Raw genomic sequence first — 18,838 nt, forward strand, 5'->3', positions numbered from 1 at the left:
AGAAAGGTGTTGAGGGTTTTGATCATGGAAGAAAAACTTAAAACACGTGAATTGCTTTAAGTGGTTCTTGATAGTGCAGACTAAAAATCTAGATCCATGGTGATCTTCCTTGCCGTGAGAATCTTCTTTGGGTTTTAATCCCCAGGAATTCTTCATGAAATACAGTAACAACAGAGAAATTACTGTTTGATGGATGTCAGTTTTATCATTTACTGACAGAGGATTCACATTCTCTGATGGATTTTAAGCAGTGTGGAAGCATGGAAGGGTCTTCTCTGCAGCATGAAGTGAACTTGTTAGCCTTGAATACTGTACTGCACTCATGGCACTGTAGTAGTCAAACTAAAAAAAATTCAAGAGAAAGATCTCTGCTGCATCTTGTTAGAGTTCTTCCACATTGAGAGAAGCAGACTTGCTTGTTAATAATTGACAGTTCTTGAATAATCTAATTATGCCTGCTTTCTTTTCCACTGTTAATTTTATTTCTCTGTAGTCTACAGTTCTGTCACTGTACTGCTGGATTTGGGGGACAGCAACAGTGCATACCTCAGCCCTGAAACTTCTGTACTATTCACCCATTTTTTTGAGATCTCTTTTCCCGAGACCGTAAACAGAAAGGTCACAGTTACCTCTGGGTCTTGCAGAAATGCTTCGGAAAACTGGGAAGGAATTTAATTTTTTTGTGTCGTATTTTTTAGGATGTTTTTAGTTTTGGAGGTTTTTTTTGTACTATTTCTGTTCTTTAATAGCCAAGAACAGTGCTCTGCTCTGGACAGGGCTGGTACTTATGTCACCAGATGATGTTGTTATTACTTAGTGTATCTGACTGGAGAATCTCCAAGCAGCACCTGTCAGTGGGCAAGAATTCAGAATTTCTGAAAGTCTGCTACAGGTTTCATTTTACTTAACTTCATCTAGAGGACTAGTCCTTCTGAAGTAAGGACATTGCAGAATTTATTTTTAATCATACCTAGGAGAAATGCTGTCTGCCTTGTTCATGGGTCTTTCAGATGACTCTGAAATTGTCTTAACATGGGAATGGAAGAATTGACGAACCTCATACTGCTTAACAAAATGTACAATAAATCTCTATTCAGTGATTAATTGCATTGTATTGCATAGCACTTAAAAATGCTGTCTACATAGATTGTGCATGTTAGGAAAAAAAGAGCAGGCAAAATGTAGTTTTGATACCAACTTCACGTGAACCTGAGTGAAATGTTAGGTGTGACTTGTGGTCAGACAGGTATTTATTATTAAAAATGCTTAGTAGTGATTTGTGAAAGAGCAAACCAGACAGAAGCTCGAACTAAAATTAAGATCCCTTTGGCAAATCTGTAGAGGTTATGTGAAGATTATAGAGTGAATAGTTGGCCAATTTAGAAGGCAAGTGAATGTATTCATGTGTGAATAATTGCTATTATAATAGTTTGAGTTAGAGAAACTCAGTTCTATAAAGCAGGATTCTTCTGACAATAGTATTTCCACTGCCTCTGGCACAAATACTGCCAAAAGACTGGGTATCAATGAGGAGATTTCTGATGAGTAGTTTTAAAAGGAGTAATTGAAAAGGTGTTAAGGCATTAAGTTGCCTTTGTATGTACTGTGTTCATTTTTAAAACAAAGTTCACTCCAAGCTTTTCTTCTGTAAATAGCTGTCCCTTTCTGTTATGTGCTGGAAGCTGATAATCATGAATCATACTGAATAAAAAAATAAAAAGTTTGGCATTCTGCTCTTGATAGTTTACAATCTTCTGAAATACAAACATTAAGGTAGTTGAGATGGGATTCCAGGCTTATTTTTTAGCAGCAATCTGTTAACCCATTAGTTCCTCCCCAATGGCCCTTTGCATCAGTTTTGCATCAGTTTTACCTTGTGGTAGCTCCTTCATGCTTTTAAGGTCATAATCAACTGTCCTGTAGGATTCAGTTTCCTGCCTCTTATGGCAGCTTCTCAGATCCATGATAGTCTTGTAGTAGTGCCTTTTTCATTTCCAGTAACTGTAAAGGGGACCATAATAGGTGATGAAATCTGGTGTCAGTGTCTGCAGTTTGTCACATGTTTCTCTGGTCCATTAAACTCCTCCTTGTACCATTCCCTTAACTTAACTGGGGAATTAAGCAGGACAGAAAGACTGGTGCAGGGTTTTGTTTTTAGATGTTGTATTCCTTGCTCAACTTTTCACTAATTTAGAGGCTTGACTCTATGTAAAAGAAAAATCTGTGTTAACAATGCTTTGGTTGTTAAGGATCTGGAACCAGAATTTCCTCTGTCATCCCAAACGACATTGCTGTCTCACTTTTTTTTTTGTTGTTGCTTTGTCCTAATTAAAAACAGTAGTAGAAAACAACACCCATAATGTTTGTTCAAAAATACTGGATGAGACACTGAGTGAACTGGACTTACTGACTCTCAATTGGGAAAGACTTGAAATTTAATGAGATGGGTAATACAAGGATTAATTCCATTTTGCTTTAAAGTGATTTCTCTCACACGTAAGAATTTTAGGAATGTACTTGTGTGTTTGGGGAAATTATGGATTCTCATGCCAGGTGGAATTCACAGTGGGGATGCAACAGTCAATATTTGAAATGCAATTCACTGATGTAAAAGATGTCAAATATACTTCACAATATATCTTGTATATCTATCTGAATTACAGCAAAGTGTGCCTAAACAGCCAAAAATCAGTGTATCTTTAAAATTTTCAACTTATTTATTTATACATTTAGGATGTACTAGATTTCCTTCAAAAGACTTCTGCTCTGCTTCTGTGTTTTATTTACCCGTCTTTGGAGTTGTGCTGAGGTTTAGTTCATTGGCTAATAGAGTATTATTTTTATTTTCGTCTGTAAGTTTGCATTTCCCTGTTTAGTTTCAGATTTGTTGCTTCAGTAATTAATGAAAATCTCTTGCACAATCTAGGGAAAAAATACATGAAATCCTGAAAAGTTATGTGATTAGGTTGTAGTTTGTCACTGTAGAAGTCACTATCAGGTATTGAATATGGCTGGAGAAAGGGGATTTCCCCCCCTCCCTCAAGTCTTGCAGTTCTCCAAAGATTATTTGTAACAATAAATACACATTCCAAGTGAGAATGTTTTTATTGTAGTGGGATTGTAACTTTAGATAGCTTTAAAGCTAAAAGGTGAGGATTTACTCCTAATGTAGTTGTTAAACTACCTGCTTACATACAGCACTCATAGGGAGAAGTTCTGAAGTACAACTGTGCTTCTGAGTGGCTGTGAATTAATTCTCAACGCTTGTACCTGCATAGTGCTTGTATCTTCAAAGCAAGATCTTGGTAACTCAGTGTGTGCTTGGCAGACACAGGTGTAGGACTTAATACCCATAAATCAAAGCAACTTACGAATGTAAAGAACATTATGGAGGTGCTCAGCATAAGAGTTCACTTTGGAAGGGATGGAAACTTGTCAGTCCTGGTTACTGTTGGCTGCGATTTTCATTTATTGTAGTTGGCCACAACTTAAGCAATTTTGCAAAAATAGAGTAGTCTTTATCATTGCTTGGATTTTAATGTAGAAGCTTCACTTTGTCCCAGTGTCTTCCTTGGTCTTCCGAGCTGTGTCTAGTTAGTGCTTTTGAAAAGGATATTGACAATAGCATTAGGTTGGAATGGTCTTCCTTCTGCATTTGCTTATCAAATTACAAATGTGCCCCAAAGCCTTCAGATCAGTACCTTAGTTGTATCTCACTGCAGATAGGTTAATAAAATAAAGTGACCTTTCTGAAAAATAGTTTATTACGTAATTTTTCAAAGGCACAGAAAGTAAAACTAAGAAATAAGAAAAAGTAAAATTTCATGGAGAAATAATGAAAAAAAGGGAATAACGTGTGTATATTGCCTGAAGTTAAGTAGCACAATGTCGCCCTCACAGCTGACTCTGGCTGGAGTAATAGTTTGAATTAGAAGCTTCCTCATGTCCCTTCCAACCTGAATTATTCTGTGAATCCATGGATTGCACTTCAATTTGTTTTATTGTATAATCACTTCAAATCACTGAGGAGCTAAAAAGGGAAAATGAGAATAACTGTCTTTGAGTCCTCATTTACCCAAATGAGCTACCCAAATGACTACACCATTGCTTAGTTCTTTTTAGTAGGAATTTATTGTTTCCGTAGTTTAGGAATTGAGTAGGTGACTGAGTGTCCACTCCTTATACTTCTAAAATGCTTTGTTTCCTCTAATTTGCTCACATTCAAATCAACAGACACCTTATTTTTCCTTGAAGAGTGATGGTACTTGATTGCCTCACACAACACCACATTCTTATATGCTGGTCTCTGTACTGAGGGGTACATGTGCATCTAAAAGTGTTTGTTGGTGTTTTTGTTTTCAGTTCGAATAAGGAGAAAATCAAGGCGGCGCTCCCAGTGGGGCAAAGGTATTATTAAGAAGAGGAAAGTCAATAATTTAAAGAAAGATGAAGATGATGCAAAGTTTGCTGATGATGAAAATCATGGTGAGGACAATAAATTACTGGAAAATGGAGAGCTAGAGATCAGCACTGACTGCATTGAGGAGAATGGAGAGGAAACAGGAGACCTCTCTGTGACAAATGATGAATCCTCTTGTGATATTATGGATATCGATGCAGAGCAGAGGCTTAACAATGGGACATCAGGAAAGGAAAACAATTTTGCATCCACAGAAGAGGAGAGCTCAAATGAATCGCTGTTAATAACTGACAGTATTACCCTGGGTGCTGAAAAGGAATTGAAGAAGGACTCTACATTGAAAGGGGACTGTGTGAATGGAGAGACATCTGTACACAGCTCTGAAGGTGTACCTGCTCCAGCCTGTCATAATGGTAAAGTAGAATCACTTGATGCTGTTTCACCTTGTGACAACAGTGATTGGTCTAGTAACAAGCAAAAATCTTTATCTGAAGATCAGCCAAAGGAGAAAATGGAAACTTCCAGTGAAAATCAAGGAACTGATCTGGTGAAAGCCGAGTTACCACATTGCAGCAATAACGAGAAAACACTACAGAACACGGACATTGAAACTAAAGATGCTGAAGCAGATAAAGAAGGTATAGCTTGTTTTCCATGTTTCTGTCTTTATCTCAGTGTCCAAGTTAATGTGTGTATTTTTCACTCTAATATGTTACAATTATATATAGTAATATTTTATTAATTGCTGGCTATTTATTTGAACTCTTGGTATGCTTATAGCATTTAATTTCACATATAGAAATTAGAAGTGCAATCTTGACTTGCTATATTTTTATCCTAAGCAAGAAAGTGTATCCCCACACTAACACTACTCTGTTCATATTTGTTAGCTTTGTAGGAAATACTGAGATAACATTAAAACAATAATTAAGTATTTAAAAATATTATAAATAGCAATAAATACAATACATATTTTGGTCTGTATATTCTGCCTGATTTCTATTTTGATCTATGTGATAGATATTGACTTGTTTTGTTAGAGAATACGATAACAGTATCATTGACAGTGGATAAAAAAGCATAGAAATAAAGAATGCATTCTTTTAATAACCTGTGCGTAGCAAAAGTTGAAGCAGTTTAACTCATCACAAAAGCCAGATTGTTGTTCATCTGTTGGAGAAGGTATCTGGCTTTGGAGTCACAGTGAACACAATAACCGTGCAGGAAAATGATAAGAGAAGGAGAAGGAAAATCCTGCTGGTGTATAAAAGAAGGGGCCATGTCCTTTGAAGACAAGAGAGAGAGTTTCCTCAGGGAACAGAAGTAGAAGCCTTGTGCATGATTGCCTTTTTAATGAGCTTTCAGAATTATCTAAAAGAATGGAATCTTTACTTCAAAAGTTAGTGCTGAGATTTACAAAGTAAATGAGCTTTAATGAGAGATCTAAATTATGAGAAGATTACTGTGTACAGGTTGGCTGTGTTTGTACATACACATTTTCTCTAAGGGTAAGGAGACTAATACAAGAAGGGTCCTAGGAATATCACAAGAAGAGCATGATGCGTTAAGAGCCTTTACATTTCTGAATTTGGTGGGTGAATTTTGTATGCTTTAGGATGGTTATGATAGCAGGGGTCCTCAGAAGAAAAGGTGTTTTAAATAGTTGAGGAGAAAAATAGTGAATGAATGTAGGGAGAATATAAGGAGATAAGAAAATATTTTGGTCAATAGGTTGAATACAAAGGTGGAAGAAAAGAGAAATGTGAAACAAAAGCATGAGGTTTGGAATAGAGCAGATGTTGGAATACTGTGGTCATGAAGACATGGGATGCTTTAGAGAGAAAAATGAAGATTTGATTCATTTGAGCAGAAAGAATTTCAGCATTTGCTTAGTGTGTGAACTTGTCTTTGAAGCTGTTTAATTTGTTGTTGTTGAATAGAGATATGATGAGAAAACTCGTAGTGGGATTCAGTTTTCTTTCAAAGTTGGCACTTTGGAATTGGGTTTTAAGGATTGCCATTTTGTGTGTGCCTTCTGAACTGTGGGTTTGTGCACCTGTAAGCATTAGAATTGGCAAAGCTGATGAATAATGTGCACTGCTACAGTCTTCCTTGATTCCAAACAACCCAACAAACTAAACAAGCAAAATCAAACTGAAGTGAAGAAATAGGCTGTATTTTGTGAGTGTGACAGTGGGAGTGACAGTGCTGATAATTGTTTTTCAAATTACAGGTTTGTTCAAAAGCAAGAAAACACGAAAAGTCACTGTGGAGCAGTCAAAGCCCACTAGTTTGGAGCAGGTTCCAGAGGAACCTTCAGATCCCGTACCCTCTGTGGTTGTTGACCATGACAGACTAAAGGTAACAGAACTGAAAAAATAAATTGAACTATTAACAGACTCCATTGAAAAAGCTTTCTGTGTTCTGAAGCAACATTTCCTTTAGTTTTGACTGCAAACAAGTACTATGATCAGAGTGGCTTCTGGAAATGATTTGTCAATCAGTGTTTTTTGGATGAAAGGTTAATAAAACTACTGAATCCTTACTGTCCCATCATTACTACCCTTATAATCCAGTAATGACACTGGATTCCTAGCAGTCCACTCTTTTAATTGCCCATTTTTGCAGGTACTCACATGTGTTTATTGGCCGTCCAAGGTACCAAGAAACTGCTGGGTGCCTGGTAATAGGGAGTTAATATCATCTTTTCCTGTGTGTACCAAGGTATACTTGGTAGAGAAAATTCAGTATATTGGAAAGCAAATGGAAATTTGTGTGGATGTTTTGGCATTATAAACTGCTAGTTAATTTTCTTCCAGTTTTTTTTAAGCTTCAAGGTTTTTTTCAGTTAAAGTTACAAAAAATTTGCTGTCTTCTGTTGTAAAAAGTAGCTTGACCTACTGTGACCTATGAAATTTAGATCCCATTTTCTGTGGAATACAGATGATGATCTCTTCAGAAACCACAGAATTGTTATGACAGGAGAAAAAATAATCTTAAATGTCACTCTTTGCTACTATGTAAAATACTTTCACCTTTGTTATGAGAAACTTTGCATATGTTGTGTCCTCCTTCTCTTTTGTTGTTCTGTTTAACAACATTTGTGGAAGACCAAATGTTTTTCTGTGGTGGTACTTTTTTTCCCTGCCAGTATAAGTGCTTAAAAATGTCTGCGTTGGCCATCAAAGCAGTTTATAGGGTTTGCTTTGTTACGATGACCAACCAAGATGAAATAGGATGCAATAGCATTCCATAAGACCAAACATTGCCCCAGCTGTACTGAGTAAAAGAATCTTAAGACAAGAAGAAAAGTGGGTATAAGCAGAGAAGTGAAAGGAGGCATCAAGTCCTTTTTGTATAAACATGGAAGCAGTGGCCTTGCTGATGCCCAGGTGTGGTTCATTTCATTTCATTTGTGTGTATCCCTTCGAAGGAGGGCTTCAGAAACACATTGCATTTCTTATTTGTCCTTTAAAAAAATTAAAGAATTATTCTAGAAACCCTCTTAACTTCTCCTTTTGTTGTTCCAACAGAAACTGCTTGATTTGGTGGTTAAGAAAAGTGACAACCTGACTGTTGACCAACTTGAGAGATTGTATTCACTCCTCAGTCAATGCATCTACAGACATCGTAGAGACTATGACAAATCACAACTTATAGAGGTGATGTTGTACAGCTTCTTTTATTCTTTATCTGAATATTGTGAGATAGGCTTTTCAGAAACTGTTAATCTGTCAATTTATTGTTCTACTAGCAGGCAAAAGCCTTTAATAGTCTTTGAAGAAGGTATCTATAAAAAGGAAAAAGCTTAGTGTGGTAACTTAGAAACTGGTGGTTGTTTCTAAGAACGCTTTCTGCAGAAGAGGATTAAGAATTTACCTAGAAGAAGAGAGGAAAACGAGGAGAGAATACAGCAGCACGAAAAGCACATGCTAGCAGAGTAAAATTGAGTGGAAGCAGTTTCCGTGTTTGTGGCATGACTAACAATGGATCTAAAGAGGTGATTTCATAGGTACCCTGACCTGGCATTGCTGCTGCTGCTGCCCTTAATTGTGTTGGTGTAACTAGGCCAAAACCAATTTACCCCCCTCTGCTCCATGCAGTTGCAGATTATGACTTTCATACATGACCTTAGAAGCGTGAACACTCTCTTGATCAGTAGTGCAGCCTTAGGAAGGTCAGTGCAGCATGGTGGAAGCATGTCTGCCTTGCCATCATCCTTTGTGACTGAAGTGTTTGCCCTCCAAGGCCTCCTGTACATCAGCAGCAAATTGGTCATTTCACCATTGGCACAGGCTGGTGCCAGCTCTGGGTGTGCATTCCCTCCATCACCACTGTTGTAACTGCACAGGGGTTTGGATTAGCTTGCTGATTCAACTGATAACCAGCCCTGCTGAGAAAAGGACAACAATTGTTACTTTCCAGTTGGATCACTGAGCACTAAATATTTTTCTCCATGAATAATTTACAACAAAACCTGGAAAAGCCATAATGGGGGGTTTTGTAGAGTTCCTACAGAATACTTTTCAATCTGTTTTCATGCTATTCCCTGCCATCTTCACCTTAAAATGTGTTGAAGGTCTGAGCAAGATGTTAGGTAGATTAAAAAGGCATTTGTCCAGCAGGAGTGTGTAGAGACCAGTCTTTACTTAGATTATCCAAACTGTGCAGACTTGTGATTACAGCTGGGTCACCAACTGCAGAAGTGTGCAGTAAGACTTGAACTCATGCATTGTGCCACTGCAATGCTTTCCTAATATATATTGAGCACATTAATTATATAAGTGACCCTAATAAGCCTTGATTTTTCTCATGGACTGTCATTGTAGAGGGCTTTTCTGCATTAATGCTTCTCTAATAAGTTCCCTCTTTATCGTATTTTACTAGCAGGTAGCAGCTAATAAACAGAAGTGTCTGTTTTCATATATTTATTTGTTCAGATTAAAAATAGTATCACAGTAAGTATTATTACATAAAGTAACTCTATTCCTGTCTCTATATTTATGAATAGTTAATGGTCTGTGTCTCTTGCAGGAGATGGAAAGAACAGTTCATGTGTTTGAAACATTCCTGTGAACTCGTCAAGATGGGTGGGTTTATCCTCTCAAACTGCTCATGGGAGAGCAGTCCTCTGAGCCATTCAGTTTCCATTTGCACCAAGTATGTGCAGAGCCTTGGTCTTAAGTGCTCTCTCTTTTTGTTTCTGTTGAATTTGGTGCTATTGTCTCAGGTACCTGAAACCAACCAGCCTACAAGAACCAAACGGAACTTCATATAGTTGTATCTGATATAAATAAAGAATACAATGCCACAGCTTGGAGATTTTTGGTGCTACAGAAACTGTTCTCATACCTGCTCTTGTTCACTCTACATGCATTATCTATGGGGAAACTTCAGGCAAAGTGAAGACCAACACATACAAGAGGACTGGAAAGAGCAGATCTAAGTTGAATATTTTTAAACAGGCAACCTTTTTTATTTTTTTTCCAGTTTTTCTCTTCTCTGGGGTTATGGACAAAAAAAAATCTGTCCTAAAGAAGGCAGTGATGCATTGTGGTAGGAATCTTGAGTAACTGGATGTACAGTAATTTGAAGATGAGGCTCTCTAGAACTGCCTTTAATGTGCCTTTTAGTCAATTGAGAAAGATAAGGCTAAGCAATTTGTTTGGATTATAGCAAATGGCAATGTTAGAAAGCTGTCTGCAGAATGAAGATCTCCAAAAGGATGAATTGTATTCTCTTCATTGGATGGCAGCCAGTATTATGGTTCTATAATGCCTGTCTTACTCTACAGAACTAAACTAAGACACACTGAAAAAGCCACATACTTTACCAAAATGGTGAAATTCCTTTTTCATTGGTATATATTTTGTTTTAGAAACAAGTTACACAGTGAAACTCTTCTGTGTTGCTAAAAATGAAGCATTTTCTCACCGTGTCCTTGTTTTCCAGTGTGAGTTCTCTGAGGAAAGCAAGGTTAATACTGGCAGGTTTTGTTGGGAAGGTCTGTGATTGTAATATAGCTTGGACTGTGCAATGCAGGCAAGAAGACACTATAGTTGGTCAAAGTCCTGGAGCCCAACCTCAGCTGAAAATAAAAACTTCTCTTAGGTTTCACGAGTTGTTCTGTGCAAAGCATTGTTACTGTGGGGAGGATTGGAAGAGAGCCTTTTGAATCCATCTGTGCTAAGAGTTCTCTGGGTCTGAATTGCGTGGTTCAACACCTTTCCTTTCTGGCAGCTGGAGAGAGCAGTCTAGGCAGTTTTTATGTTTTATCACATTTAGAACATTACCTGGGCTGGTTTATTTCACTCCCACATGGAACTGTTCTAGAGCAGTTGGCTGCTGTTCCCATCCTGAACCGTTCATCGTGGCTGTCCCTATGTAGCTGCAGAAGTGTCTGTGCAGAAATATGCAATGCAGTGTGGTTAGTTTTTAATAGACAAAACAGACTACTGCAGAGATCCTGAGCTACCTCAGCTTTTTGTATTTTAGTTACCAACAGTGTTTATGGAGGACTGTAATCACGCTGCTCCCTGTACAAACCCAGGCTTAGGGACTCGTCTCCACCCTCATCCCAGGGTAGTGCTGCAGAGAGAGAAAACACGGGCCTTGGGCTACTGCAGTGATCCAAAGTGCTTTGTCCGTTGTGGTTAAACATCAGCCTATCTTAGATTTTTTTCACCCCTGAATGCCACTGTTTTTCTTCATAGGTGATAGCAGGAAAAGGTTTTAAGCATTCATGTACATCTAGTTACACCGAAATGCAACCCATGCAGAAACACTGTATTTTTTAGGTGGGAAAGTGCGATTAAAAACAACAAAAACAAGCAGAAAACACATTTGAAATGAGATTCTTTGATCTCAGATTTGATTATGGGATTTTTTTCCATGTTTCATTTAGTATTTATTAGCATCATACCTGTTTGAGATATTTATGTGTCTGGTACATTAACAGCATTTTGTATTTTGATGGAAATTGTTACAAACTTTAAGATTTGATTAAATGAAATGTAGCAGAATTTTTGTAGCAAGTTTCTGATAAAAGGGTTTTTTGCAAGTCTCAGGTTCTTGCTGCAGAATTTTTTAAAAATATTTATTCCAGTTTCACTTATTCAAAGAAGTTTTTGTTCAAGTAACAGCAGCACTTGTGGAAGATAAAACTGCATTCATTTTTAAGAAGATAATAAATTTATATAAACTAAAACAGTTGAGAATTTTAGTCACCAGTGAGTGTAAAAAGCAAGTTTAAGCTAATGCCTAGCATTAAAAAAGGTTCTAAAAGGTCAGGTTTCTAAAGGAAAATTTTTACTGTCAGTTGTTGATTGGGAAAAATCATTAAGAGGCAACTTTACTGATTGAGGAGCTGCCATGTTGTTTTAGAGAAACGTAGCTAATATCAGATGTTCTAGTGGACAGCTTACCTAAAATGATATACTCGCCTTCTTAGCCCAAATAACCACACTTCAGTTTTTGTTTTCCTTTACAGATGTCTGGTGGTTATAGAGTTAAAACAGCTGTTAATCTATCCATGTGGTCTAAACTTGTTTACTCTTTGTATGTTTTTAATTTTTTTGCCACATAGCACTGGCAAGAGTTTGTACAAATTGACCTCTCTTCCTCGTTTCTTGTTGTGAAAATTGCAAATAAACTCCTGTGTGAGTCCTTGTCCTGGACTCTGTGGAATGTGGCCAGCCAGGAGGAGGAGGAGGAGGTTTCCCTGGGGGCTGGGGGGGCTGTTTTGGAGTGATAGAGTTGCTCTTGGGTGATGACTCTGGAGTTAATTGTATTTGCAAGCTTGAATCTCACCTGTGATTATTTTGTTTTGTTTTGTTTTGTGTCCTCTGTATTGTTACTTGATTTCCTCATATGCCAATGTATTTATAGGATTACTGGGTTTTGTAATATCTTGTCTTCCTTTTTTTTTTTTTTTTTTTTTTTTAATTAATTTGGTGAGTCAGCGCTGGTTTTACCTTCAGTCTCGTGAATGGCAGGTCCTGCAGCTGATAGTCCTTTATTCTGTTTTTGTTTTATTTTGCAATCACACCATAAGCTTGAATTTGGGCTTGTACTTGCATCTTTTGTATCTTGTACATTGGGTTATTTAGACATTGGGACGTCCTGTTTGGTTTCATTAACGTGTGTCTACTTTGTGGATTAAGTAGACTTCCTTCATCAGCTATGGTATATTTTGAATTCTATAGTTTTATTCAGAATTGTGTTTAAATTGATGTTTTGCATTTTGACTTCATTTTACATTAGTTTGAAGTAAGTTATTTAATTTTTTTGAACTTCTGGAAATTTTGAACATTTTACTGTAATTTGTAATATAACTGCTGTGAAATACTTGAATAAAGATGACAAGAAAACACAGCTTTAGCTCCTTCAAAAATGTATTTAAAAGAAATGGCTGGAAACAGTCTTTTCCTTACTGGACCTCCTTGGTTTTGCAGTTCAGATGTGACACTTTGGGATCTTGCTGTTCAATTATTTTGAGCAGTTTGGTCCAGCTTCTGCTTTCAGTGCTTGTCCATTAGAGAAATGACTTCTAATTAGAGGGTTTTTTTAAAGGAAAGACTATTTCCTTTCTATTTATTATATTTAGCAAAGCTGTTCTTATAGCTTTGGCTTGTTTGTTTTTTGGTTTTTGATAGATGAACTCTTGAGGTATAGGACATGGAACACCCCTGGACATTTCCTTCTTTTCCTTTCTGTGTCCCTTAAACTGTGGAGCTCCTGGGCAAAAGAGTAGATGAGGAATTGGGTAGTAGTAACTTCATGCCTGACTCCAGTTCCACTTTTACATGCAGCTTTGAAAGCACAATTAGATATGAAATTCAATACCTGTTGTATAATGATGATTGGTGAGAGCCTGAGCTCAGCATGGGCTGCTGTGTTTTCACCTTGCAGGTTCCAGCACCAGCTTGGGTTTGCAGTGTGAATAAAGGAAGTGGAGTGTGAGGTCTTGTGTCTCCCTTTGTCTTCCAGGGGTGGGAATGGCCATGCTAACAGGGAAGAGATTCAGGTCTCATTTCTGACAGTGGCTGTAAAAATAACCAGTGGAAAGAGACAAAATATTTGGGAACTCACAAAAGGATTCTTGTAAAGATGCTTAGTGAATTTGGAGTGGTACTTCAAAAGCATGATTTAGTAAGAAATAGTTAGGGTGGGTGTTCCTCAGGCCTTTGTAGATGTTTGTGCAACACTCATATTTGTCAAGTGTTCACTGCTTAATGCTGCTTTCTTCTGCTGTTGGTTTCTGCCTTGAATGTAGTTTTGAAATCCAATTTCCCATATTTCCTTAAATTTGCAGTTCTGCACATTCTCTGTTTCCTCCTTAAGCCCTTCAGGTAATTTATTTAAATAAATTAAAAATGAGATTCTTTTCTTCTGTATCTTGGGTAGGATTTGGACTTGTAATGTATGGGGTTTTAAGCCAGCACTGCATGTGAATAAATTCTGCAAGGTAAATCAGTAAACTTACGAACTGATTAATGAAGCCAAACACTTCATTTTTTTTCCCTCCTCCTTTTATGCTTCACTTGTGGTCATGTAACTATTATGTAAAAATGAGGGATTATAAACTTTAACACTAATTAATTCAGCCTCATTCCATTTCTAGGTGAGTTATTTTTTTCCAGTGTGATAATTTGCATAGGAAGTATATTTAAGTTGAACCCACTGCCAGTAGATGGTTGTGACTACTGTGAAATTCCATTTATTTTAGAATTGCATTTGAGTTACGCTATGCTAAGCCTTACTTTTATATCAGGAAAAATCCTTTTCCTTTAAAAGTAAGATAAGCAGCTAAGATTTGAAATGGATTCATCACTTCTGGTGGAATGTTAGTGTGAACCTGGCCCTTTGCATTGTGATTGGCTGGACTGGAATGCTGATGTGCTGCTTTCAAGGCTGAGGTGCAAAAGGTGATGTGGAGTTGGGTTCAGAGGCTCCTCACATCCAGGGACAGAGGTGGGGCAGGGGCTGTTCATGCTCCACATTTGGGGTGTCAGTGATGCAGCCCCCAGGATGTGTTGGCCAGCAGATGAAGTGGGGTTGGTGCTGCTGTGCTGGACTCCTCTGGTTCGCTGGGTTTGCTTCTGTCCTCCAGCAGTCTGGATTTTGGCAGAGTGTGCGTGAGAAATGTGCAGGTCCCTCGGCCTGGGTGGCTCTGGGAGTGCTCACACCATTTTGTCATCCTGGTTTTGTTGTGGACATGAGAAAACCCTTTTGCATCAGTGTAAAATCTGATTTGTGCCATAGTCCAGAGATGCTCAACTGTGTCTACAGGAAAGTAGGAGTTTGTGGGAGGTGACCTGTCCACTTCGGGACTCTGCCTTGGGAGGAAGGAAAGACTTAGGGTCAAGTTTCAAAAGGACTCCCTTTGAAGTATTTATTCATCAAAGGGAGTGAAAGAATATAGAGGATTGATTCATCCTAGAAAATACATTAAATTTCAACTCAATTAGTTTTCTAAGAAGGAATCTTTCTGCTGTAGAAGGAAAAGAAAATTATGTTTTAGCCAAGAACCTGTTTGTGAAAACCCCAGCCACAGTTTTGTTGTAAAGATCTGGCATTCTCCTGCTGACTTTGTTACACCTTACAGAATCCCTTCTGTGTGGAGGCTGCCTGGAAGAACAGTGATACCTGATTTTGATGATAGGAAAGGAAAATTGCTAATATGTTTTAGGTTTCTAATGAACATAATTCCAACATGAGTTTTGAAGTGATACCCACTGTATTCTCTGTGACATTACAGAAGGTTTAGTGTGAGAAATGAAATGTAACATGGATAGTGGCATGTTGAATGTGGCTAACATCAGTTTAGTGATAAATTACTGTGTCCTATAGACATTTGAAGTATCATAAATAAAAGCATGTAAGACTACATTTTCATAAAGCATTGGAGATTTAACTGGTATAAAATTAATGTCTCACCTTTATACTGGGGCTAGGCTGCTTCAGAGTCTTGCTCCAAGATCTAAAGCTTGTCCAGCAGGAAAAAAAGATTTTTTTAAAAAGCTTCCTTTTCACAAGATTCAGAGGACAGCCATGAAAGCACAAGCTGAGCATAAATTTTGCACTGTTAATCTTGTCAATGCATGAGAATAAATTGTGGAAATGGAAATGAGCTGATATCTAATGATGATTTAAATGTTCAGCAATTTGTTAACAAAAATTTGGGTTTATTCACAGGGAATAATGCCAGCAGAAAACACTGGTTTGTGGAATCGGATGCTGTGGCACGTATGATTTAATCTCCTGCATGCCCAGGGCCTGCTGACATCTGAATGGCTTAACAGTGTTTTGGGAAAGGCATTTAGTCTGCAGAGTACATCTGCCCTGCTCTCTGAACTTCCATGGAGTAGTTAAAACTCGTGGGTAGAACCATGTGCCTCATTCCTCGTTTGTTTTGGCCCAGCTTCACCTTCCCGGCTCTGCTTCTTGTTGTCTCTTGGTGTTTTAGACTATTCATGCCTGTTTCTCCCTCCCATGAAGACACTAATGCACTGTGATCAAGTAGCCTCTCCATCTTCTTTTTGCTGAAGAACAAGGTTTTTATGGCTCTCACTGCATTTTCTCCAGCCTTTAAGTCAATTTTGTGGCTTTATTCTGCAGTAGGTCAATTTTTCGACATCTTCTAAAACATTTGTTCACAGAAGAAATTGATGTGATATTCCAGCATAGGTCCCACCAGTGCCATTTATAGAGGGAAAAATCACTGATTCCTATTCCCTGTCCCACTTTTTGCACATCTAAAGATCAATTTAGGCCTTTTATACCATGAAATTGGGCTGGGTACACTTGTTGTTTGACTCTTCACAGACTTGCAGCTTTTCATGATGCAGTTCTCCATCCTGAATGTCAGTGTTCCCCATTCCCACCTCTCTGAGGTCCTGCTTAGCTTTATGAAAAGAAGTTTTATGGGTCCCAGGCAGCCAGAGGAGTCAGCATCATATGTATGACTTGTTCAGGCCTCATTATCTTTCCCTTGGCTAATCTCCTTTTCCACAGGTCTGTGACTTGTGATTTATGTCAACATTTTCCTTCAAGAACTTTGGGAAAAGAGGATTCCTCCATTAGAAACACTCTGATAGTACCAAATTGAGAATTACTTGAGCAGATTGGATATTCCTCAATTAATCTGCCTTTTTTTAGCCCATTTAATATTTGCTGTCTGAATACTGTACCATGAGGAAGTTGAAGTGTTTTGTCACATGCTGTTGAAAATCTATTACCTTATCAATCAAATGTGTAATCCTGTCAGAGAATGAGATCAGCTTTGTGTGATACAGCCAATTTTCTAGAAAATCATTGTATTTCTTCTTCTCCATTTGATTCATGATCACTTTAGTTAGATATCATCTTTCCATTTTTACTTGGGCTTGATGTCAGGTGACTGCCCTGTAATTACCCGGTCATTTCACTTGCCCTTTGATAACTGTCACATTATTGGCACTCTCTGAAATACCCCCATGTTATTAAAAATGAATGTCAGCAGGGCAGAGACTTCTGGGCTTTCTGGAGATGGTTGAGTGTTAGGTTACCTCTGGGATTAAAAACCCTTTATCCAGTTGGGAAAGTCTCATGTTCTCTCCAGGTAGTGAGCAGTCTGCATGTATTGACCTCCATAGGGGATACCTCTTGCCAAGCAGTAAACAGAAATATGAGCCATTCCCAAGCTGCCACATTGCCACTCTTAATTTTCCCCAGAAAGGCTGTGTGTGACTTTTTTATTATAGAATCAGACAATGTTAGGGATTGGAAGGGACCTTAAGGATCATCTAGTCCCAATCCCCTGCCATGGGCAGGGACATCTCCCACTAGACCAGGTTGCTCAAGGCCTTATCCAACCTGCCTTTGAACACTGCCAGTTGGGACATCCTGTGCCAACGTCTCACCACCCTCACAGGAAAGAATTTCTTCCTGATATCTAATCTAAATCTCCCTTCTTTCAACCGTTCCTGTCAAAGAGTGCCTCTCTAGATTCCCTCTAGGGAATCCCTTCAGTTAGTAGAATGTTGCTATGAGGTGATCTTGTAACCTTCTCCAGGCTCAACAGCCTCAGCTTTCTCGGCCTGAAATGTTCCAATACATAAACAGGGAACTTGCAGAAAAGCTGGGCCTAAATTGAAATAGGTAGAATTGAAATTGATGTAACAAGTAATGGAGCACTGCATTCGCTGGACACAAAAATATATAACTTACTAAAAGATTATCTCTTTTAATGGAAATAGCTACTAAAATTCCAGTGGGTTTGGCAGTGTAGGCTTGCTTTGTGAGAGCTGATTATTGTTTCTGTGGTAGAAGGACAGTGATTCTGGTGGAGCATCAGGCTTAGGATACTCTTAAGAGCATTTGGTTTGTCCCCTTCCCTGTTCAATTCCCTGATCCTTATTTAGATGCTGTCCACCAGCACAGGGACATTGCATCAGAAATTAGAGACTGCTGCAGTTCCCAAGATGTGGAAGAGGGATTGGCTCATTTTTATCTGCAAGACCTACTTTTTATTAACATGTATTGTTTTTAATGAGGTGAGAAGCAGATGCTTCTTTAGGAATGTCACAGGTGACCTTAGGTAGGTGTCCACTCTTTAGCCACAAAAACACAGGAAAAAGTCACTGATGCTGGACAACAGCAGAGTTTTGATATTGCATTTTGCCATTATGAATCTTGCTGTGTAAGATCTGAGGTATGTGTGACTCCAAAGGAAGAAAGAACTCTGCTCAAAACCAGCAGATTATGAAATTAAAAGCAGGAAGCCTTTCAAACATTCATTGTACAGCCCACCACTAATGAAAAATGCAGAAGCAGATACGGCTTGATGACACCACTGGAGCTTCCTTCTCCCAGGTAGTAACTGAGCCAAAACACTTAATTCTGTGTGTAAAGCTGCTGCCGACTGAAGTAGAATTTGTTTAGATAAAGGAAATTGGAATTTATTACTCTGTGAGAAATCTACTGGCTAAACAGGACTTCCTGAAAGTAGTGTGTTATCAAAAGAAGAAACGCTGGTGACCAGCAAAGGGAGAGTTGTTTTCACTGTAGTCTGCCACTCTGGTTTTTGTTTCCAGGCTTCCAGAGCTCGGCTGAGGAGCCCACAATGTCAGCTCTTGCTCTCATGAATCCTAACCTCAGTGAGTGTTTAATCATGCCTCAAACAGCTTGGCTTTTTGGAGGAAAAATGGTGTTTCTGCTCTGGTATTGCTGTCCAGCTCAGTGTAATGAGTGATGGGAACACCATGCCTGGGATGCATCCATCTGCTTCCCTCCAGACCACTTTCTTTCTGGCCTTCTCTGCAGTCTAAAGTTATCAACACAGAACACTCACTGATGATGGGAATTTAGTGCTGCCTTCTGTACGTGCAGGCGTCTCTACCTCAGCTGAGGGCACGCTTCAGCTCCTGTTTTTGAGCT

At 38.4% G+C, this 18,838-nt stretch overlaps 1 protein-coding gene across 1 annotated transcript in view; it reads left to right on the top strand.

Annotated features, from left to right (window-relative positions):
• ATAD2B (ATPase family AAA domain containing 2B) overlaps positions 1-12,789 on the top strand; it is a 73,869-nt gene extending 61,080 nt beyond the window's left edge. The window contains exons 25-28 of the mRNA XM_058021051.1: positions 4,363-5,058; positions 6,654-6,781; positions 7,954-8,082; positions 9,455-12,789. Of these exons, the coding sequence (XP_057877034.1) occupies positions 4,363-5,058; positions 6,654-6,781; positions 7,954-8,082; positions 9,455-9,496 (995 nt within the window). The 3' untranslated portion in view covers positions 9,497-12,789. The remainder of the gene's footprint in view (positions 1-4,362; positions 5,059-6,653; positions 6,782-7,953; positions 8,083-9,454) is intronic.
• The last annotated feature ends 6,049 nt before the right edge of the window (positions 12,790-18,838 follow it).

Source organism: Melospiza georgiana, chromosome 3 (genome assembly GCF_028018845.1).
Source record: "Melospiza georgiana isolate bMelGeo1 chromosome 3, bMelGeo1.pri, whole genome shotgun sequence".
Lineage (NCBI taxonomy): Eukaryota > Metazoa > Chordata > Aves > Passeriformes > Passerellidae > Melospiza > Melospiza georgiana.